This window comes from Megalobrama amblycephala, linkage group LG1, assembly GCF_018812025.1.
Source record: "Megalobrama amblycephala isolate DHTTF-2021 linkage group LG1, ASM1881202v1, whole genome shotgun sequence".
NCBI lineage: Eukaryota > Metazoa > Chordata > Actinopteri > Cypriniformes > Xenocyprididae > Megalobrama > Megalobrama amblycephala.
In genome coordinates, this window is record NC_063044.1 from 14,645,858 (window position 1) to 14,671,074 (window position 25,217).

The window sequence follows — 25,217 nt, forward strand, 5'->3', positions numbered from 1 at the left end:
TCCCACATGCTTTCAGATCTCATCCTCAAACATTGATTTGAGCTTGACTTTTCCATTTTCAATCAGTTTCCCTCCCGCTGTAATGCAGCATAAACGCTTCACTCTCCAGCTGATCCAAAGAAACTCCAAATGTAACTGTTCTATCAGATTACAACAATCAAATACCTGTGAACGACTGCTTCCTTCATAGCAGGATCCCTTAAGACACAACCACATACGAATATCAATGCGCAAACATCATATGCATGCAGAAATGTTTTTTAGCATTTTCTCGTTTTTTGGGGCATCTTTGAGTCAGGGTGTTACATGCGCATGCATCTCAGACGTCACAGGCGTTCCTGTGGGATCGGAGCACGTTTGAAGGCACGAGTCATTTGGCGCTCTTTGTAATTCTGTAAGAGACAAGAGTTGAGAGCGGCTGTACAAAAGCTGCTAAAAAACTCTCAGTGCATGGTTCCATTCCTCACAGCACTGCGGGCTGCAGACTGTGATTCAGCTGAATAATGCACTACCTCCCTCCTCACTAGGGCCGTAGGTCTGGGAGAAGAAAGTCTAACAGCTTTTGCCAGGCTTTTGTGGCTATTCTTCAACGTTTAAGTGCAATTCTTATGGACATGTCTGTGCTAGTCCTCCGGACACCACAGGAAACCCTGTTCTCTGACCGTAGGATGGAAAGCGTTGTACTGAAAAATCACTAGCTCCAATGTGATTGGCTGTATAATTCACTTCTGGAAGTAAGGGAACAACAGTTTTCTTAGCAGTCTGTCTGAGAAATGAGGAACAACACTGTATTTCCCAAAGGTAAGGGGCAGCGAATCTATTGGTCCCACTTTATATTAAGTGCCTTTAACTACTACAGGTATGTACTAACTTTTACAATGATAATTTGATTCAATGCACTTATTATGTACCTACCTGTATTAACACTGTATTCATATTTTTAAAAAAATAATACCTGCATGTAATTACATCATTAATTACACTGTTGACCCTTCCCTTACAACTTAACCCACCCTTAAACCTACCACCAAACCTGTGCATAACCTAACCTATGTCCACAAGGTGGTGACACTTGTGTCGGAACAACAACAAAATAAAACTGCTGGAGATGCAACAACAATAGACGACGAGCGTTACAAGATACATGCAAGTATAGATTAAACAATTACAGGGGCATTTAATTGTGCATAACTTCTGGAGAGAAACAGTTCAGACATTGGACAAAGACAAAACTTGTTGACCGTTGACTGAGTTCACGCAAGCTATAAAATGGAGTATACTTTGAAAGACTATGTATTTGGCAGTAAGCATACACTTACACCATATAAGAGTAGCGGTTTAACCCCGGCATCCTGGCTAAATTTGCCCATTGGCCTCTGTCCATCATCATGGCCTCCTAATCATCCCTATACTAATTTGCTTCATCACTCGGTCTCCTCTCCACCAATAATGAATTATTATTATAATTATTATGTCTACACCAGATGTAATAGTTTAGGTTGAAGTATACTTATACCGTGTCTACACCGGAAGCGACTGTTGTCATGTCGCTTCGCAACAGCTAAAATCTGTCCACACCAGACATGACAAATTGACCATTGCAAATCCATTTGATCTTCGTATCAGAAGTAGAGCTTGTACTTAATGTGTCAGAAATAGAATGGGGCATTAGTTTACCATCAGGAATTTGTCACGTCGTGTTGTGCCGCGCCGAATTCAGTGTAGACAGCATCACTGATTATAATGGCTTCTGTTTGCTTTAGTTGTGTCACGGCCTGGTGTAGACACGGTTTTAGCATTCGCGACAAAACTGAAGTATACTTATACCGTGTCTACACTGGAAGCGGCTGTTGTCATGTCGCGTCGCAACAGCTAAAATCTGTCCACAATGGACATGATAAATTAACCATTGAAAATCCATTTGATCTTCATATCAGAAGTACCGTGAGTGCTTTAAATATGTCAGAAATAGAACAAGGCTTTAGTTTATCGTCGGGAATTTGTCGTGTCGCGTTGCGCCGTGCCAGATCTAGTGTAGACAGCATCACTGATTATAATGGATTGTATTTGCTTTAGTCGGGTCATGGCCTGTTGTAGACACAGTTTTAGCGTTTGTGACAAAACTGAAGTATACTTATACCGTGTCTATACTCATGTCGCTTCACAACAGCTAAAATCTGTCCACACCAGACATGACAAATTGACCATTGCAAATCCATCTGATCTTCGTATCAGAAGTAGAGCTTGTACTTAATGTGTCAGAAATAGAATGGGGCATTAGTTTACCATCAGGAATTTGTCACGTCGTGTTGTGCCGCGCCGAATTCAGTGTAGACAGCATCACTGATTATAATGGCTTCTGTTTGCTTTAGTTGTGTCACGGCCTGGTGTAGACACGGTTTTAGCATTCGCGACAAAACTGAAGTATACTTATACCGTGTCTACACTGGAAGCGGCTGTTGTCATGTCGCGTCGCAACAGCTAAAATCTGTCCACAATGGACATGATAAATTAACCATTGAAAATCCATTTGATCTTCATATCAGAAGTACCGTGAGTGCTTTAAATATGTCAGAAATAGAACAAGGCTTTAGTTTATCGTCGGGAATTTGTCGTGTCGCGTTGCGCCGTGCCAGATCTAGTGTAGACAGCATCACTGATTATAATGGATTGTATTTGCTTTAGTCGGGTCATGGCCTGTTGTAGACACAGTTTTAGCGTTCGTGACAAAACTGAAGTATACTTATACCGTGTCTATACTCATGTCGCTTCACAACAGCTAAAATCTGTCCACACCAGACATGACAAATTGACCATTGCAAATCCATCTGATCTTCGTATCAGAAGTAGAGCTTGTACTTAATGTATGTCAGAAATAGAATGGGGCATTAGTTTACCATCATGAATTTGTCACGTCGTGTTGTGCCGCGCCGAATTCAGTGTAGACAGCATCACTGATTATAATGGCTTCTGTTTGCTTTAGTTGTGTCACGGCCTGGTGTAGACATGGTTTTAGCGTTCACGACAAAACTGAAGTATTCTTATACTGTGTCTACACCAGAAGCGACTGTTGCTGTGTTGCGTTACAACAGCTAAAATCTGTCCACACCAAACATGACAAATTGACCATTGCAAATCCATTTGATCTTCGTATCAGAAGTACCACGAGTGCTTGAAGTATGTCAGAAATAGAACTGGCCGTTAGTTTACCATTGGCAATTTGTCATGTTACGTTGTGCCACATCGAAACTAGTGTAGACAGCATCACTAATTATAATGACATGGTATTACTTAACTTAACGCGCCATTATTTAAATACATATCAGCCTATTATTGTGCATTTCATAAAAAAACTTGCTCCTACATGGCATGTAATATAAAACTGAGCTTTGACTGGTCACTTTTCATGTCAGATGGTCTCTTTCTATCAAAGTTGGCAGTTCTTGACCTGAATAAGTTGTAATGAAGGCCAAACTTCATGCCATAGTCAAAAATCCGGCTATAATAACACTTTGTTCCTTAAATATGTTTAGGCCCTTACGAAACCAATCATTTTGTTAACATTAAATCTCACAGTATGATATTCTAAGCTTCAGGCTCAACTATGATAACAGAAAAGGTGATCTAAAGTTTCTCGCTTTTATGACTCCCACACTCACCGTGCCGTCTCTCTGCTGAACTGGCCCTTCCCCACATCGTTGACGGCACACAGGCGGAACTGATAAGAACGTGCCGGGATGAGGCCCCCCACGATCACACTGGCGGCTTCTGGATCGATGTTGGCCAAGAGCACAGTCCAAGGTGCGTCTGTCACCAACAAAGACATTGAGAGTGGACTCTAGAGCTGAACGATGAGTGAAGACATGGTGACACAAATACAGCAGGCCAGAAAACTCACTGTTCTCTGACACCTCCAGGATGTAACGGATGAGCGGGCTGTTCCCATCAAAGGCCTGGGCCCAGGTCAGGTTGATGGTTCTTCTCTCAGAGCTGCTGAGGGTGGCGATGAGGTTCTCTGGCGCATGAGGCAACTGCCTGCAGATAGAGAAACAGCAAGAGCAAAGTAACAAAAAATGATCATTAATAATTCACACATTTTACATAACAATTTACTCAGCATTTCCTTTCAGTTTATAATATACACTACCATTAAAATTTTGGGGGTTGGTAAGATGTTTTCCTTGCCGTGTTCCTTGCTGAATAATTGTAATAATTTCTTTAAAAAAAAATGTACTTACCCCAAACTTCTGATGATAGCATACACGATAACTGTTTAATAGTTTTACTTTATGTAACTTATTTTTTACACTACTTTGCTAATCTGCAAACGATTTCCCAACACAAATGTACAACTGTTTGTTATGTCAATAAAGCAGACCAAACTGATGTTGTGTGACAGATAAACAGTTTTTATAATAAACTTTGTCTCTGTTGTTTACATAAATGTTGCCTCAACTGCTTTGCCAATGCACCATTATTTGTCATGCAGATAAAACACAATCCACTTCTGTACTTGAAACAATGAAACATTGATAAAAAAGAGAGAGAGAGAGAGAAAGAGAGCAATGTTTGGATGTTATGTTTGCTATTCATTGTGCAGTCCCAACAACCTATTTCCTCAGTTCTTTAAATCCCAATAGAAAAACAAAGCTCACAGATACAATCCAAAATGATGTCCAAGAGGCATTGAAAACCGGTAGCTGAATGTAAATCTATAAGGCGAAGGACACCAAGAGTGGGTAATTGGCTGGGCGGCAGCGTATTTGACATGTACCTGACTCTTAGGTGAGCGCTGCGAGAATCGTTGCCTCCCACAGATGTGACCTTACAGGTGTAGGTCCCAATGTCCCCCGACCAGGTCTGAGATATGTGCAGGGTGCCGTTGGAGTCAAGACGCAAGCGGGGACTCGACTTCACGTCAATAGCCATTCCTCCTTTTTCCCAGATGTGCCTAAAAACAACGGAGGCCTGTTTAATTCTTGTTCACAGCAATAATACATGGAAAAGCTATTTACTTAATGAACACACACACACATATACACAACAGCACAGTGGACTGCACACATATGCACTCACACATACACACCAACCCTTCTTAATTGCAGCCACATCGTTTCCCATTTAATCTCATCTGTCTTGTGTTTAATTAAAGTCTCCATCTAAGTTATTGCTTTGTTTACATATTCATCTATTTTCCCTGATCAAATGAATAACAACAGCCCAGCAGGTGACAGTTAAATCAAGTCTTATGAGACTGAATGTAATAAACACACAGGACAGGAAGTGAAGGAACAAGCTAGTGTTGATCAAAGATGGAGTCTGAGATAAGGCAGGGGGAGAGTGAGAGAGACAATAGATATTTAGACATGGAAAGGAGGGTGGAGGTCATACCTGACTGTAACGCTGGGGTCATGGGTCACCCCGCAGGTCATGGCTGCTTTGGTGCCCTTGATCACACTCTGGTCCTGAGGTGGATTAGTGATTCGCGTTCGAGCTGAACACACAAATCACATTGTAGTATCTTAATCGATCACATTGATTTTTCCCTCCAATTTATGTTTGACATATAACAGCCGTCACTTGTATACTTGGGGCGTTTCCACTGAGGAGGCAGTGGCTCCTCAAAAAATTGGATTAGAAAATAATCCATATTACAAAAATAAAACAATGCAAATATTACAAAATGTGGCATTACAAAGTGTGCAAAGTTTATTATATGTGCTTTAGTATGTTAGTCAACGTATCAAAATTAGTGTACTTCTTTAAAGTAAAAGGTCATTAAAACAAAATGGTTTAAAATGGTTTAAAAGTAAAACCTTTCATTTGATAATTTTTAAAAAATTGCACTTTTTATAAGAAACATTGTCATCAATGTATTTTTCTCATCTCTCTAATCTTTTATTTCATTAATTTTACATTATCTGCAAGTAATTATTTTTTTCTTTTAAAAATAAACTATACTTTTAAGATTTGAAAGTACACAAGACGTACTTTCAGTATGATTAAGCACACTTTTCTACAATGGTTAGATGACACATCTACTCTTGAAAAGCTGTGAAGAGAGAAACATGCCGCTATGGGTCAAGGATGTGACATTTTTTGCTCTATTAATTTATTCAACAATACATTAAAACGGTATTCATACAGTACATACAATTACTTGAAAAGACCTCTTCTATGATGAGCATGTTTTTAATTCTCTAAAATTCTCAAATTTAATTTGATATTATTTTGGGGCATATCGTCAAAAATGTAGTGGTGGTTCTGTTCTAAACTGTTCTAAAAATTAAGAAAGAAGCCTCAAGGACTCAATTAAATTCTTGAAAAGAAAACCTTTTTAACTTGCAAAATCTTTTTTTTTTTTTTTTTTAAATGAACAAAACTTATACAACCCTATATTGCTTTTAAAATTTTGAAAAAAGTCAGTTGATGTGGTGTGATCATCAAAATTATGTGGTGAATTCAACGTGCAGAAACAAAACAAAACACAAAATGAAACAAATCAAAACACAAAATGAAACGAAGCAAAACAAAACAAAAAACACAACACAACAAACAAAAAACACAATGCACATCACAACAAAACAAGACAAAACAAATTTAAAACACAAAATGAAACAAAGCAAAACAAAACAAAAACACAACACAATAAACCAAAAAACAACAAAAAACACAACACAACAAAACAAGACAAAACAAATCAAAACAAAAAATTAAACAAAACAAAAAACAACATAAACAAAAAACAACGCACAACAAAATAAGACAAAACAAATCAAAACACAAAATGAAACAAAGCAAAGCAAAACAAAACAAAAAAACACAACACAACAAACCAAAAAACAACAAAAAACAAAGCAAACAAAAAACACAACACAACAAACAAAAAACACAATGCACATCACAACAAAACAAGACAAAACAAATTTAAAACACAAAATGAAACAAAGCAAAACAAAACAAAAAACACAACACAATAAACCAAAAAACACAACACAACAAAACAAGACAAAACAAATCAAAACAAAAAATGAAACAAAGCAAAGCAAAACAAAACAAAAAAAACACAACACAACAAACCAAAAAACAACAAAAAACAAAGCAAACAAAAAACACAACACAACAAAACGCAAAGTAAAACAAAACAAAATAAAATAAAACAAAACACAGCAAAACATAAAAACTGAGTCGAGGCCTTAAAATATCAGATAATATGACAAATGTTCTATGACAAATCAAGGTTAGCTCAGGGTGTAGTATTCAAGAGGTAAGAAAAATATTATTACTTCGTAATTTACTTGATGGTTAACATATGACATTTTTGTAATTTCAAGCCACTACAGAGTGAGACGAGCCATTCACTCACCCCACACCACCAGATCGGCCGAGGCTTCATCAATCCCACGGGAGTTACTGGCCATGCAGGTGTAGGATCCAGCGTCAGACAGGTGAGAAGGGCTGATCAGAAGACTGCCAGACTCCAGCAAAGTGAAACGCGGCAACTGCACGGAGCCGCTTGCCAGAACCCGTTCAGCTGTGAAAAGATGGAGGGATGTGGTGAGGGAGAGAGAAATGAAAATGAAGATCAAACAGACAAGACGGTCCCCAGCTCATCAGAAGACTGTTGATTGGACACTTGATTTAGCCGACATCCCTAAGATACATTAAAATCCATAAGTCCACAAGACACTGATGAATATCTTTCTCTGAGAGAGATGACTGATTGGAGACTGACCTTTCTGCCATGTGATTGCGGGCCGCGGGGCCCCTGAGGTCTCACAGTGTAAAATGATAGACATGCCATCAATCACGGCGCTGTCAGAGGGGCCGGCCGTGATGTTTGGGGCGATACCTGCAGCAGAGACGGAGGCTGGTAAGACACATATGCACATATTCACCAAAACACACACACACTGGAGACTTTCCATTGACTTCTAATGTTGTCTTGCTGAGCTAATTATATTTTCCAACTCCACATCTTCCCCTAAATCTAACAGACACTTCTGTATTTTTAGATATTCCTGAAGACATTTATTATGTTTATAAAAGCCATTTTCTTTGTGAGGACTGATGGCTGGCTCCTAATTGCAGGCGACTTCTTGATTTATTATCCTTACAGAGAAAATTAAATTGGTACGGAATGATCTGGAATCATATTCTGGCACCGATTCAATCCAATCTATCCATGTGTGCTCCAGTCCAGTTTTACGTTCATCCTGGACATATACTGTCTCTATTTAACAAGTGTAATCACTCAAAAAACAACTTTTCATTAAGTTCATTACATTAAGCATCAATTCTTTCTTCTGGGCCGCGTTCCTGTGGCCGGCTCTCTGTTCCAGTAAATGACAAAATAAAGCAACCAAATATGCCCTGTTTCCAATAAACATCCACTGATACACAGTAGCATTTTTCTTGGTTAGGTTGTAAACACAGATGGGTTTTGAATCTGATACATGTGTGCATTCCCCGCCCCCCAGCAATATACAGCTCTGCTAATAAGATTACATACCCTTTGCAGAACATGCATTAAGAGCCAGTGGGTGTAAACTTTTTGAAATGGATGATTGAATTGGACATGGAAATATCTCATGTGGTTTTTAAAGGGCAAGAAAATTTACAACCCACGGCTCTTAACCCTTGTGCGAACTTATGGACATTTTTTGTCTTTTTCAGTTTTGATTTTTTTGATAATTTTGCCTGTGTTAATGCCAACTGCATACATTTTGGCACAGGTGTGTATTTTTATTGGAACTTTACTATTTCACTCCCATTTCCTTTAAAAAAAAAATCTATTTTGTATAGAAAATAGTTCCTCTCAGGACCTTTTGGAAAAAAATGTCCCAATTGAAACCCATTAAAATTTGGTAATAGGTTTTCATTTTGTTGGCAAGGCTTCAAAATTTACATATTTACTATTTTTTATCAGATGGTGCCATTTTCTCAGGTTTGGCCTATAAAGCAATTACTCACTTTATTCTTGTTTTCTGCTTATGCATATTATAAAGCCAATTAGATAAATTATGCAGCTATAATTGTGTGAGTGTGTTGGTATGGATGTCAGAGTGTGGTTTGCATGCGTGTAATAAAACATTGTGTGTGTGTGTGTGTGTGTACGTGTGTGTGCTTGTAATATTTAAGAGAGAAAAACTCTACTGCAATTTACAAATCCAACCACTGTGTGTACCAGTGGAGTTTTGCTGGCATCTAATGGAGAAAATTTAGTATTGTTAGCTAATTTTTTGAGATATCAACCTCAAATTTGGAACACAACCTATTTAGATTTATGGTTTAGATTTTCTAGCTTTCTAGAGTTCAACATGTTTCATAAAATTGTATATAAAATATACAATATATATATATATATATATATATATATATATATATATATATATATATATTTTTTTTTTTTTTTTTTTTTTTTACTTCATCAAGATTTTGCCAAGGGTCTTCTTTAAAATGAGACCAAACTTAAGTCTCCCAAGCTCAAATTTTATGACAGTTTTTTGACATGGACATTTTTGTCCTCTATGGATCTATGAGTAACTTTTTTTAAGAGTTAATGCATCCCATTAAGAGTTAATGAGTCCCTCAATTGTCTTCGTTGTTAGAAGATGGATCTCAAAATCATACAGTTACTGCTGAAAAGGGTTAAAATATGTAGAAGATGTTAGAAAATCAAAGAATGTGAGGAACCTGGAGTATTTTTCTAAGGGAAATTGCTCAGTTTAACTTCTCAGGACAAGCAAAAGACTCATGAACAGTCGTTAATCATCTAGCAACAAAACGCAATATTAATATTCCATGGCATGTACATTTTTAACTGTTTCATTTGTGTAATTCAGTTATTATTTTATCTTGTGGACTATGTTATGTGAAACATCTGTTATGTGAAACAGCTTATTCAGGACAGTACTGAATAAAAAAAATAACATGATATTTTTATGATCCCTTTTATTTTGTTAATATTATAACCTTCTTGCATATTCTGCAAACTTATGAGCAGACCTGTACATTCTGTCCCCCAATCCTAACAGAAAACATTTTGCTTTTTTAAATTTGACATTTCAAAAAATATAATTGAATAGATTTAAAACCACCAATAACTGAAATTTGTTGGGTTTCCATGTTTTATGGGGACTTTCCATAGACATTATGATTTTTATACTGTACAAACTGTTTATTCTACCTCTACCCCTAAACCTACCCATCACAGAAAACCTTCTGCATTTTAAGATTTTCAAAAAAGATCATTCTGTATTATTTATAAGCTTGTTTCCTCATGGGGACCAAAAAATGTCCCCACAAGGTCATAATTTACTGGTATTCCTAAACTTGTGTGGACATTTGATCCCCATAATGCAGGGAATATAAGAACCACACACACACACGCGTATTCCAGAGGATCTAAATGCAAAACCATAAGAGCTATTGCTCCCTAACTTGACCGAATCAAATATGTCTTTTTTAAGCTGTCTATTAAGCATTAAATAAGCGGTGGATATAATAAAGACCTGTCCAGTGCAGGCAAAAAAAATCCATTATTCTTACGATCATGCACTCCTAATCTTGGAATAATCACTCTTTCTAATCTTTCCTTCTTTCTTAAAGTAAAAGCTGCTGATAAGTCACAGACTTTATAAAATGACACATCTGACAGCAGATAAGGAAGAAGATGAATGTAGTGGAGATGTGTAATAAATGAAGACAGAGTTATTGACAGGCCCAGATGGTGCTTTGACGTACTGGTGACAGCAAGGTACGTGTTCGTCTGGATCTCTCCCGCTAAGTTGCGAGCGAAACACTGGAACATTCCGGTGTCGTCCGGGAGCAGTCCATTTATCTGCAGACTGCCGCCCACTAGGACTCTGTAACGAGGTGTCTTCACGGGGCTTATGGGTACAGCATCCTTATACCACACTATATCTGGCTGAGGAACACCTGCAGGGGCATAGGAAGAGGAGTGTTATCTAACACATCCACACACACTCATGCATACACATACATACACACCGACAGGCGCAAAAACTCACCGCGAGCTTGGCATGGGATGTCTACCACCTTCTCCATCTCAGCAGTAATATGTCTGTCGGGCTCCTTCACGAACTGAGGATGTTCTGCACAGAGATCAGCTGGGTTAGAGTACTTGACCAGACTGAACTAAAACACTCATAAAGCAACAACAATTTACACACTTATTGTAGATAAAGTATTTTCTAAATCTAAATTATCCTTTTTAAATTCAAAATATGTCCCTTAGATGCAGGGTTGCCAGGTTTTAACAACAAAACCCGCCCAATTGCTACTCAAAGAAGGTAAAAATCGCGTTCCGGGGGGTAAAATCCATGTTTTTGGCGGGGTTCCTCTATTAAAATTAGCATTCCAGTGGCTAAATATCATGTTATTTGGGGTCGCTTCAGCCCGTGGACATGAAAAACAACCCGCGGCAACAGTGTAAAAGTAGCCCAATTCCACGGGAAAACCACGGACTTGGCAACACTGCTTGCATGATTCTTGCAGAAACAAGTGAAGCAAGTGGTTTGCAACGTCAGTCCAGAATTTTACAAAAGATTAATTTGTCATGACAGGACCACTAAAGAGTTTTAGAATTTCATAGTACATTATTTATCTGTTCAATTATTTAAAAAAAAATATATATTTTTTTTTTCATTAGAATTTGAACCCAGGTTCCCTTTGGACATTAAACAAAATCTTCACCACTGAACTAACGTATTACTTATTCATACTCTTATGGAAAAGTGCCATTTGTAAAACTTGAAGCCATTTGTAAAACTTGAAGTTACTGTTTGGAAAACACCTGGATAAGTTTATAAAAAAAAAACTGACAAGCTTAGAATCTTCCTTGGAGCACTGTGAAGCCCATCATAACAAATGGGAATGAACAGAGCACAACCCAGACAGCACTAGGATTGAGCTATCTCAACAAATTCAGCAACTGGACCTGAATATCTGTCAGAAAACCACTGTAGAGTAGTAACCAGAAAAGAGCTACAGTTTGTCGATCTAAGTGGCAGAAACTGAACAGACATAAATAAAAACACTTCCCAGAATTACCTTCCTAGAAGGAAGCTCAATGCCAAGATTCACCAAGATTTTGCTAAAATCCGATCGAGAAAACCCTTTTTGGAGGTACAGCTTGTGCCTAAAATTGAGCTATGTGAGTCTTGAAAGGAAAGTTCTGGCTTTGGTCCAAACACCCTGGTGATACTATCCTTACCATCATGCATTGATCAGTAGAAGCAGAACTTCTTTCAGTCCGCCAGATTTGTAGGTTTTGTTCAAAGATGTATTTTCTATCAGGACAATGACCCAAAAGCACACAACAGGCAAGGATTTTAAAAAGAAGGCTAATATTTTGCAATGACCCAACGAGAACTTTGACTTGAATCCAATTGAAATCTAGTGTATGATTTGCACTCCACAAAATTGCACTCCACAAACACTCGGTAGAGTCAGAGCATATATGCATGGTAAATGAGCAGAATCGAAACAAAGTAAATGTGCATGTCTCGAAGAGACATACTCAAGGCTGTAATTGCTGCAAGAGGGCTAGTATTTACCCTAAGAGATGAATACTTCCATAAATGAGTCTTTCATCTTGGAAAAAATGAATGAATTTTTTTGCATGTCTCTGTGTTGACATTTTTGAAGATTAAAAGGAAGGAAATGATGCAAAGAGGATGAATACTTTCTGTACAAGGCACATTTTAAACACATCTCTGACATAACGTTTGACAGGAAGGAGGAATGTGAGGTTACCCAGCACGTGCAGATATGCTCTGGCGCTGACAGAGGGGGCGCTACTGCTCCGGAGGGAGGCTTCACATTCATAGTATCCACTGTCACTGACCAACGGACCACTGATGGTCAGACGGCGGCCAAAGTCCCGGAGGCCTCGGTTTACCAGCACTCCATTTTTCCGCCATGTAATGCTGAGCTTAATGAGAGGCCTGGAGGTAAAGCGAGAAAGAAATACGGATAAACACAAGCGGGGAATGAGAGATAGGATTGGCCTGAAGGAAACAAATAAACAGAATTGAGTTTTAATAGTTTGATAGAGGTCATTTTGAGTGCTTGTGCACACACACACACACACACACCTTGCATTGGCCACACACTCCAGAGTGACTTCAAACGTGCCCACCATCACACTGGTGTTCTTCGGTGGGATTATAATAGATGGAGCGATGGGGTCTGCTGGGCCGCCAATGTCTAAAGTGAAGCAGAAGCATATAGGCAAGAAAATCACAAATGAGATCTCAAGAGTTTCTCTTAAATTGGTTCGGCTTGCTGCCTGAAATAGTGCAAGATGCGACTCAAGATGTAAATTAGCCTTCTAGACTACTCAAATTCTGAATATTTAATAGAAATTACTAGAAATAGCGGTGTTTATTACGATTTTTTAAAAAAGAAATTAAAGGGTTAGTTCACCCAAAAATGAAAATAATGTCATTTATTACTCACCCTCATGCCGTTCCACACCCGTAAGACCTTCATTCATCTTCAGAACACAAATTAAGATATTTTTGTTGAAATCCGATGGCTCCATGAGGCTTCCATTGGGAGCAATGACATTTCCTCTCTCAAGATCCATTAATGTACTAATAACATATTTAAATCAGTTCATGCGAGTACAGTGCTTCAATATTAATATTATAAAGCGACGAGAATATTTTTGGTGCGCCAAAAAAAAAAAAATTAACGACTTATATAGTGATGGCCGATTTCAAAACACTGCTTCAGGAAGCTTCGGAGCATAAATGAATCAGCGTATCGAATCATGATTCAGATCGCGTGTCAAACTGCCAACGGCTGAAATCACGTGACTTAAACGCTGTTTCGACACCCTGATTCATTTATGCTCCGATGCTTCCTGAAGCAGTGTTTTGAAATCGGCCATCACTATGTAAGTCGTTTTTTTTGGCGCATCAAAAATATTCTCGTCGCTTTGTAATATTAATACTGAACCACTGTACTCACATGAACTGATTTAGGTGTGTTTTTAATACCTTTATGGATCTTGAGAGAGGAAGTGTCCATTGCTCCCTATGGAGGCCTCACTGAGCCATCGAATTTCAACAAAAATATCTTAATTTGTGTTCAGAAGATGAACAAAGGTCTTACAGGTGTGGAACGACATGAGGGTGAGTAATAAATGACAGAATTTTCATTTTTGGGTGAACTAACCCTTAATACTTAATACTTTTATTCAGCAAGGATGCATTCAATTTATTAAACATGACAGTAAATACACTTATAGTGTTACAAAAGATTCATATATTTCCAATAAATGCTGTTCTTTTGAACTTTATATTCATAAAAGTATCCTGAAAAAAATACTAGGCAGCACAACACTTAGAAATGTTATTTGAGCATGAAATCAGTATATTAAAATGATTTCTGAAGGATCATGTGACTCTAAAGACCGGAAAATTCAGCTTTGCCATCACAGGAATAAACTAGATGAATAAAGTTCGTAAACAAACTTTGAAGTTGGCTTGAGAAAGCCGGACCAGAAAGTTTGACAAAGTTTTAAAAGCTTGAAATTTGATGGTTTTCAGTTTGAAGTAGTTTGACATTTAAAGTAGTTTTTAAGTTTTAATGTTTTGAAGGCAATACAATCTATCAGAAGATGATAGATAGATAGATAGATAGATAGATAGATAGATAGATAGATAGATAGATAGATAGATAGATAGATAGATAGATAGATAGATAGATAGATAGATAGATAGATAGATAGATAGATAGATAGATAGATAGATAGATTGATTGATTGATTGATTGATTTACATAATTTAATAACATAGCCAATGAGCCTATGTGAAAAACTTTTCATAATCAAATGCCAATGGATAAAGTCAAGCCCCAACCTTCATTTCTTTCTGTTTAAATATCCTGTTTTTGCCCTCACAATGTGAAATTATAGAAGTAAAATGGATTACCAAAAGCACTTCAAAGAGAATTTAAATGGAGAGCAAAAGGAGACGTTTGCTTTATTCTTTTGCTTATGAGATTTTTCTTCTGAGGAAACACACCTTAATAATAATCTCTCTAGAGATTTCAATATAAACTCATGAACATTTCTCATCTGGATTTTTCCAAGCCCAAATTACCTGAGCTATATAATTAACATGAATTTAACAGCTCTACACTTTTACATTATCTGTAAAAGTGTGTGATCTTCTCAGTGGATGGCCTTTCCCTGACCCCACTGGAGCCATTTGGGTGCCCATGAAATCTAGAACCAGAGAAACCACTTGAACAAGCAATCTGTGAGCAATAAAATTTCCTTCTGGGAAGAGAGAGAAACAAAGCAAGGGTGGTGATGGAGGTAAAGAAAGAAAGCAGACATAAAGCTAATCTTAAAGCTCAGAGCACTTGTTCACCTCTTCACAGCCCTCTCCATTATGTGCTTAGTATTATATATGTAATTGTCTGCACCCTCTTCTCCTGTAAGTGCATTGTAATACCTTCACTAATGTGCCATGCTGCAGAATGGGGCTTGATTGAGAGACACCGTCGACATGATTAAATGCCACGCTGGAAACCTTTTGCTGCCCATTGATTCTCTGCCCTCAATCAGTGATCTCTCTTCTCTTCCGTCTTGATCTGATTCCCCTTTATTTGCTTCCGTTTCCATACTTAGACCCCTGGATAAGAGTTACAGTAGGCCATGGTCTCACAGAGGGTCTTTATGGTCTGCCTCTCTTTTTCATAAATCTGTTTTTGTGGGGTCTATTAAAGAGAAGGGCTGTTTTTATGAGGGTGATTAATCACCCTGTCATTGTGGCACTGCAGGACCACAGTGATCATACAAAGCTCCATGAAACTTCACCACACGCCACATGCTCGCAATCTACCGCGCAGCGAGTTGGGAAATATTGATTATTGAAAAACTGGCCCAATATCTGTGCTACATTTGGTGTCATGCACAGCCACTAGGGGGCGATGGAGATCTTTACGTCAATTCACCTGTTGAACAGTGTGAAAAAATCATTTGCAAATAATTAAGATTGTCTAGCAGCTAGTGTAAACGCTTCGACACATTGTGAAGTGTTGCTTGTGAGTCTAGCTAGCATCTTTTCGCATCTGTTTTCTCTCAACAATTTGTATCAATAAAAGAGGAAAAAGACCAAAAAAAAGAAGTAGTTTTTAAACCAGATGTCAACATTTTTCAAAGTAAACACCTTAAATAAATAATAAAAAAATATCAAAATAAAACAAAATGAACCATAACAAACCAATTTGAGTTCATTTAAATTCAAAGTTTGAGTTAATACAGTGCAGGCGATTGGTTTAACCAACATAAACTCAAAATATGATGTTATCCGAACCCTAATAATTAAGTTGATTTGACAAAAGAAAAAATGTTGTGATAACAAATCATGAAAATAATTTTTTACAGTGTATGTTATTTGTTTACCTGTATGTCATCTGACCATAAACCAACATCTGAGAACAACAAATATGCAAATGTGTAACTTTTTAACTTAAAATCTCAGGCGGGAACAATTAAATAGGGGTTCAGCTGACAAAAAAAGTTTGGAAATCCCTATCCTAGGGTGACCTTTTCTGAAGACTACTGGCCTGGGGCCTCATTTATAAAACTTTGTGTAGATTTCATCCTAAAAGTGTACATACGCGCAAAAGCTAAATTCTGCGTACGCACAAAAATATTCCGATTTATAAAACCACGCGTATGCCAGAACCTGTGCACAAATCCCTTTATAAATCCCAGTCAGCGGAAGATTGTGCGTACGTGCATCCCCACCCCGTCTTCTCCCCGAAATCACCATATATGGAGCTTACGACGCCTAGTTTTACTATGCATAACCTCATCTGCATATCATTTCCATGCATGTTCCCATCCACGTGACACCACGGTTAACACCGTCAAAGGTTACAAGACATTGGAAAATATTAGATATGGACTAAAAATGCCATTTGTACAATACGCTACAGTGATAAAAATCATCCAATATCCTCTTTATGTTTTAGAATAAATATATCAAATGCTTCAGATAAACCAAATCGTATTTTAATAGTTTTAAACAATTCAAATCAAATTTACGCAGTTTTACTGATAAGGTGAATAAATCTTTTAGGATGTCTATAGGCTATTTTTAGTAGAAACAGATCGGCCTACTTCTTTATTGCAGTGTAAATACAACAGTCTGTCTCGGCGCGTCACTGACAAAGTATTTTAAAAAAGGAAGCGTGCAAATCTTGCCGTTTTCCTCAAATTATATCCTTCAAATACAGTGGTAATTGTTTGAAGATCCTTCACACGACATCAACACCTCCTGCAGCTGCGGTTATACAGCAAGCTATTATCATCGGATCTCTTCAAACTGGACAATGGACCGTTCGACCACCGAATCCAGCAGTGTCTTCCATAATATCGAAGTTAAGTGTGCATCATCGTTGTTCTCGCTAAAATATTTTGTCATAATAATTCCTCTTTAAACTAACTCTTTAAACTGTTATTGTGAACATGCTGAACACTGTATTTATGATTATGATTCATAATGAGGATTTAAAGTGGTTTTCCTTCATCTGCCGTCAGTCCCTCAGCTCACCATCGGTGTCGTCAATTCCCTTTGTCTCCAGAATGTGCGTACGCACGGCTCAAAGTTTGCTTAAAGGTGCGCACATTCTCCCGTCAAGTTTGTTTTTTATAGATCACAACCTTTGCGTGGGAACTGGCGTACGCACGTTTCCAGTTTGTGCGTACACACACTTTATAAATGAGACCCCTGGACATCGCAAAACTTGTGTAAATTCTTTAATCAGAACTCACTTTCTACATTCAGGATGACGGGCTGGCTGGTCTTATTCTCTCCATTCTTGTCGTTGACGGCCTGGGCGTAGTACCGACCTGCATCTGGGGCTACGGCAGAGAGGATGACAAGGGTGTTGTCCAGAGTAATGGCTCTAAGAAGTTCGAGAGAGAAAAGCAGTCACAAAACTAGAAAGCACAACTGCAACTGGAAAACATGTCAGTAAACAACTCAAACACACAGGAGCGCAGAGGAAAACTGTTTACGTCCAATAGGCTGGGATGGTAATGTTATTTGCATTGACGACTCGAGTGGATAAGTGTTTTAGGATTGCTGGAGCTAAAATGCAGGTCATGCGTGAGTGTGTGTGGTTAAATGAGAGTCGACACTTGGAGTGCAGTGAGATTAGAGCCTGTGTATCTGTCAGCACAAGCCTGATCAGTCCAGATTAAACCGACTCCAGCACAATTAGAGTGAGGGCTCTCACAGAGTCCAAACCAAATGCGCAGTGGAATATCAATGCATTGAAGGAGCAGCAAACAAGCGGCAAACAAATCGTATGCTGTCAGGCCCTCTCACCGTCATATAGGACCATTACTGCCGCTCGAGAGACACAGAGAAAGAGAGCAAGAAAGAATGAAGGTCTGAGCAGCGCCGCTGGAGCCTCAGATGTTTATATAACCCCTGCCTCACTGCTCAGTGTCTCATTGGGGAATCCTCATATACTCCAGCTGAAAAACAGTGTCTGAATGTTCTCCAGTCAGTGCGGTGGGGGAACACAATCCTAAGTGTCTAAAACCCTCACGTCACATGTGACATGCCGGACGATCAGCATGAATTATAGATCATCAAACACGCCAGCTGTTTTTGTTGAGCCTCATGCTGGGGGATGAGGTAAATTGATCTCAGGTGATTATTGAGACCTTTCTAACACGGACTGTGTACACATATACACTCACACATACAGGGTGCAAAGTCTGTCAATCATCCAAGGTCATCAATAAAGACCTTTTGTCCACTTTGTCTAATTGGCTCCCGTGTTGCCGGCTTCCTCTCTAGCTTTCAATCACATTTAGTCTAAAGTCAACAGGGGTTCTTATTATAAGAGACTTTATCAATGAGAGTTTCTGCAATAAATACTCCTGCAGTGTTTCTGGAAGTTCTGGAGTAGAATTGAACTCTCTTTCTGTAAGGTATAAAAGCCCTTCTCTGAGAACGGGGGCCATTAAGTTGGCTCTGAGGAAATGAATAGAAGATTACATGCGGCTGCTGGGGGGGATCTTGCGTCCGTCTCTAAACCATGTGATCCCAGGCCGAGGGAAGCTGTGGATTTGTGGCGGGGAGATCAATGCCGCCTCCCCTTGGGACACCACCTGAGACCGTTCACCCTCCACAAAGCCTTCCATGTCTGAGGAACAAAGAAAGAGGGAGCACAAATCAGGAAGAAAAAGGAAAGTGAGAGTACAACACCAGAACAGGTACACTGCGAGTCATTTGACAGAAAACACAAAGCTCCAATCTTGTGATAGGACTGACTTGGCAATACTTAGTCCTAACTTGTGACAAATTTGTAGCATCAGCTTTTTTATATGCTAATTTATCTGTTCTAAACAAAGCTAAATGCTGCATGAAGCAACAAAAGTGCCAATCAAATTTTTGTTAGAATCCCAAACCCTACGTTTTACATTAATCATCCCACACTGTTTGCACTAAAGGTTCCTCAAATCACCATCCCTTGACTATAAGTGTGGTCACATTTACCGTTGTTTTTGCAGGGCGAAATCCAGTTATTTTGCACATGAGGGAGAAGGATTTCCCCAGAATTTTTCACATTTCCGCAAAATTAAATTTCCTCGGATTTCATAAAGGGTTCAAGTTGGTCACATAGATTGGCCACATTGACCAACAGTGTTGGGGTAACGCATTACAAGTAACTTAAGTTACGTAATCAGATTACTTTTTTTAAGTAACGAGTTAACACATTACTTTTTAAATTTACAACAAAATATCTGAGTTACTTTTTCAAATAAGTAACGCTAGTTACTTTGTTTTCACATTTATTGAGAGACAGCGACTTCCCTGAACGGTGCTTCATACATCGCTACACTATCGTCAACAAACAATGACCTTTTTGCTCTTTAAGCAAAATTTTGCTAATATGCCTGCATCTTAAATGATCATACTTACAAAGTTTTAGGATTTATTGTTTGTATTGTATTGGGATGTGATGTGACACTTACAGGCGACTTGGACTTGCGAACTCCTCTGCATCAGAGCTCCCACCCTGTTCCTGACGATGCATCTGTAGAAGCCGGCATGGGAGCGATCCAGTGAGGAAATGACATACCTGGTGAAAGAAAATCAGAATCATTGTTTGCTAAGTTTCATACTCAGCATGTGAGCTTGCAGCAAGCCCAAAGCACTGGCTATAACAAATGGCCTTTGATCCAAAAGAGCTATTTATCGGTCCATAATTAATCATACAGTTCTAGCTTCTGCTCAAGTGTAGATCAGGTCACAACACTCAGCTAGCTCAGGGTGTTCATGGGTAACCTGTTGAAGTAAGAACCCTCATCAACAATAGATAAGAGTCCTCAGGCAGCTGTGATCACAACAAAACGCAGGAGAGGCTATAGGCACTTCAGATAGAACAAAGGAGAGAAATATTTATGTGGATGTGGGTTGGATTATGGACGGGGCCAGTGCCCTTGACCCTTTGAACTCGATCAGGCTGTGTGACCTGCGACCATCAAAGGAAGCTGAACATCAGAGGGTATGCTTGCATACAGTGCAAGCTGACCACTAGTTGGCCACTGGGGGACCCGGGTCCCCTTACGGCATAGAATAAGAAATAGGTAGGAAAACATTAACATCCTTAATGCACTGGGTATGTTGCTGTCCAAGGCCTCTCCCACCAGTCAGCTATGTATGGATACACTTGACCAGAGTCAAATTATGCCTTGCTTTAGTAGGTAATACTTCTTATCAAACTTTTAGTTATAATAGTGTTGACCTGTTTTGTTCCCGGGTGCAAGAATTCAATTTCAGAATTTAGCGAGGGTGAGTTACTTTTGGTTTCCAGTGAAGCATCCAGCCTGTTGTAGGCAGTGACCAAAGGCTGCAAAATATTGTAAATATGGGGAGAAACAAATTGGATGACCACAAACACAGTGTTTTAGAGGGGACAAACTGAAAGAAACTGCCGTTCCATCAGTTCCGCCAAACCCCTGAGGCAAAACGGCACCATGCACTGTTAAGAAAGCTGTTGCCATAGTGTTCCATTTTTACCATAATGCTGTTTAAAGAGTATAAGTACAATACAATTTTCAGTCATAAACCTCTTACAATACCTGTTCTGTTAATAATTCTGTTGATCCGACTCTCCAGGCAGGGATACAAAAATGCGGCAGTATACTCTGTAGTTTTAAACGCTGCCCCTCTCTTACAATCGATTGCAAGCTTGCATTCAGATCTGCCTCCATCCAGTCAACAACTGATGAAAAGAAGTTGCCGCCCAACAATTCAGCCACAATAAGGAATAAAAAATCTGTTGCTACTTCCATTTCAACACAATTTATAGGCACTTTTTTATTTTTTAAAGTCAAAGTTCCCAAATAGGGTTCCTATTAAAAATAAATAAATTAATAAAAAATATTACAGCAAAAATCCACTTCTGAATTCTAAAAGGGATAGTTCACCCAAAAATGAAAATGAATCATCTTTTACTCACCCTCATATAGTTCCGAACCTGTCTGACTTTCTTTCTCCAGTAAGATATTTTGAAAGAAAGTCAAACTGGTTAAAAACAAAATAAAGGTGAGTAAAAAAACTATCCCTTTAAGACTTTTGTAGGTTATGTAGTCACCCTTGTCACTTAAAGCAGGATAAGGGGTCTTGATCCAAATCTGGGTATGGGTTATTTATTTGCTTTGAATGTCTGCAGTTGTAGTCATGTATGCTGCTGAAATAATAATCATAAAAATATTTTTTTTTTTAAACTAGGCGTCATTATGAAAACATGAAGTAGGCAAGTGTATTTTTACACCTACGCACAAGGCCTCAGTCACGAGCCTGTGACAAGACCTATTAGTTAAATGGAGTGATAAAGAGAGAGCCGAACATGTGGGCAGTGGTGCTTTTATTCAACCAGTCAACGCTGCCTCATTTTTCCACCGCCAGCTACTTTTCCGATACTTTAGTTTTCCTGCATTATCAGTCACAGGTATAGTATAACCTACTGAAGTGGATTAAACCTTTTTCTTTGATCGGTGGATGTGAGGAATACAAAGGAGTGAGCAGGTCCCGACTTCTTGAAAAAACACACAGTGTCTGAGAGGTAGGAGACTGCTGGGAAGTTTCGGTCACCAGGGATCTTTTTGAAATGCTCTGTGGACTGCGTCGGAAACCGCTCCTATTGTCTTGACTGACAGACAGAAAAGCAGGAACCTCAGCAAGAGGCCAGAAAAAGTCTGACTCAACCATTGCTAAGAGTAAGCACTGCGGACTTTAGCCATTAGAAAGTACAAATATGAAAGAGTCCATCTGGAGTCCTGTGGTCAGCAGGTAAAAAGAATGCGAGCAAAAAATACAGACCAGCCACCTCACTGTGACCAGAGAGAGAGAGAGAGAAAATCACTTTGCTTTTTCTAGTATAAATATTACATATAGCTTTCAAAGCTATTGAAAATAATTCACAAGGTACTCGACTACCTGCTCTTTCTTGATTGATAATTCCACACTGCCTTCACCACTGATACAACATTTATGCGGAATACATAAAACAAAACATGGACGACAGGGATCGCTCAAAAAATACATCTCATTCTCATTTAATGTGAGCTGAGAGGCAATATGAGAGTGATTTCATGGCTGTGGAGGGAACGAGGCACTACAATTCAAGAGGATTACAATCCACAAATGCTCCTGACTCACCAAAAAGAAAGGAGACAAATAAAGACATATAAATACAAGAAAAACTGAATAAAATATGTTGCATTTGAAACTGTGATGAATGTTGTATTTGTGATGGTGAAAAAGCTGTCTAAATGAGTGTTTCTTCAACTACAGGAACTTTGGTGATCTGGGTTAGTTTTTATTCAAACCAAAAGATTTCATTTTTTTCTCTTTGTAATATGAAGGTCATATTAAAATGGTCTTGGAATTATTTTTTTTTCTTCTCTACTTTTTTGAAATGCCTATTCTGAATAGATTTTATTGTTTTTCTCTTCTCCCAGAGCCAAACGTTCAATCTTAAAATATGAAAATTCACTGTAAAAATATTAATCATTACAACAGTAGAAGTGGACTGTTTGAGAGGAAAATAAAGAAAAATGAAGGAAATATTGAACAGAATATTTCAGATGTAATTTTGCCAAACTGTGAAAAACATGTTTTATAAAATGCAAAACACAAAAGAGCTGTTTGATTTATTCCTACAATGTCATTTTTGGAGTAAATCGGACAAACTCTTTTGTGTAAATGTCAAATTTAAAATGTCATTTCCTTCACCATCACTATTTCCACCACAAATGTTACCAAATCAAATACATATTTGAGATGTGACATTGTGCTGGGAATGTTCATGGCTTTCAGAAAGAAAAAAAAAGACACATTTGTTCCATGTATGTTCACTGTTAGACTAAGTGATAGTGTGAAAAGTGCATTTTAAAAATGTCTACAAGTTGCAGAAACACTCATACAGCAGTGGGAAGATGGGAAGTGTCACCTGTACTCCAGGGAGAAACGTGTCAGCTCGGTCCCATTGTAAAGCCATTTGAACTCCAGGGGCCAGCTGCCCTCAGCCATGCAAGTGAGAACCACCCGGTTTCCTTCCAGGTGGATCTGGGTTGCCACCGGCTCCATCTTGAAGTAAGGTGGGACATCATCTGGAGGGAGAGAGAGCAAGACAGAAAGAAAGAGGCTTAGCATGTTTCACCCAAGTGGGACATGTTCCTGGATCAACATCCTTGTTATTCCTAAGACAACATTTCTATCAGCCAATCCGATATAAGGATGAGATTTAGAGTCAGGCTTAAGGCTGAGGTTACATTTACATTTGCATGTATTCATTTTAGCAGAAGCTTTTATCCAAAAGCAACTTACAAACCAGAATAATACAAGCAGATTAATCCAAGGGAGAAAACAATACATGTAGAGCTATCACGTAGCAGTCTGTTTCGACTGAGCATTAGAATAGTGCAGCACATTGGCTATCTCTTCTCTCAAAAGTCTTTTTGTGTATGTCTCACCATTGTCCCTCTAACATTCACACAAAAAAACACTTTGGATCCTATTTTAATGATCTAAGTGCATGGTCTGAAGCACACGGCGCAGGTGCATAATCCACTTTGGCTAGTTTAACGACAGAAAAAATGGTCGGTGCACCAGGCGCATGGTCCAAACGGGTTGTACCTAGTCTCTTAATGAGTCATGGGTGTGTTTTGGGCAATAAACCAATCAGAGTGTCATCTTCCATTCCCTTTAAATGCCAGGTGAGCTTGCACCATGGCAGATTGCTATTTACGTGGCAGAATATAGACACCCTCAACCTGACGAGTCAGTTTAAATACATGTGTGTATTGCCACGATTGGTCAAATAATTAGCCAATTTCATTCGTCATTACTGCAAATAGGTCATTTTGATACATATATTGGCTTCCCATTATGACATTATCTTTATGTACACAATAATACAGTTTTACATTGTAATCCTTTCATTTTTAATATTTGGCATGTTTGTGTGTTGCTGCCTGTGTTTGTAAAAAGCATAGCGTTGTGCACCCGCCTATAGGTTCATATTACTAACGTGCCCTTAAAATAACAACAACAACAAAAATACTGCGCCATTGAGTTTAGAGCAGGTTTTTGTGTGCCAATGGAGCACAAAATAGCAACACGCCAACAATGCACCTGAATACACCTCATTTTCATACCAGCACGCACATGGGTGAACAAATGGGCGCAAATGCATTTGCTATTTAAATAACGTGGCGCTGGACATGCAAATGATAACTGTGTCGGGCTGAAACTAGCAAAAAATACTTGCGGCGGGTGTATGATAGGGCCCTTTGACTTATATTTGCTTTTTTGATTTTAATAGTTGCTTCTGAAGATGTTAAGTTATTAGTTAGTCCATTAAAGGTGTGACTTCAGCCACTTTCTGGAGATTACAATGGACTGTGTTGTTCGGCACGTGTGAAGGTTGGACCTCAGAGTGTGAAGGTTTTAAACAGTGACATTGCTGTGATGGCACCACCGGGTGTTGCTAGGCCAGTGACCGCAGGGGATGAGAGGAAATATATATTATATATAGTATTGGGGCTGTGACTGTTTCTTCTCTTCTTTTTTTTTTTTTGGCATTATGATATAGAGAGTGGAAACACGTCAGAGCTTGTGCAATACCCACCAGGACAT

General features: G+C 38.6%; 1 protein-coding gene across 4 annotated transcripts in view; it reads right to left on the reverse strand.

Moving 5' to 3' along the window:
- sdk2a (sidekick cell adhesion molecule 2a) overlaps positions 1-25,217 on the reverse strand; it is a 168,680-nt gene that overhangs the window by 42,933 nt on the left and 100,530 nt on the right. For all 4 annotated transcript variants that reach the window (XM_048182937.1, XM_048182929.1, XM_048182922.1 and 1 more), the window contains exons 2-15: positions 23,530-23,689; positions 20,045-20,151; positions 19,065-19,212; positions 17,825-17,958; positions 13,122-13,233; positions 12,781-12,971; positions 11,034-11,117; positions 10,747-10,941; positions 7,736-7,852; positions 7,367-7,534; positions 5,392-5,494; positions 4,775-4,951; positions 3,899-4,035; positions 3,660-3,807 (exon numbers count right to left, since the gene is read on the reverse strand). In XM_048182937.1, the coding sequence (XP_048038894.1) occupies positions 3,660-3,807; positions 3,899-4,035; positions 4,775-4,951; positions 5,392-5,494; positions 7,367-7,534; positions 7,736-7,852; positions 10,747-10,941; positions 11,034-11,117; positions 12,781-12,971; positions 13,122-13,233; positions 17,825-17,958; positions 19,065-19,212; positions 20,045-20,151; positions 23,530-23,689 (1,981 nt within the window). The remainder of the gene's footprint in view (positions 1-3,659; positions 3,808-3,898; positions 4,036-4,774; positions 4,952-5,391; positions 5,495-7,366; positions 7,535-7,735; positions 7,853-10,746; positions 10,942-11,033; positions 11,118-12,780; positions 12,972-13,121; positions 13,234-17,824; positions 17,959-19,064; positions 19,213-20,044; positions 20,152-23,529; positions 23,690-25,217) is intronic.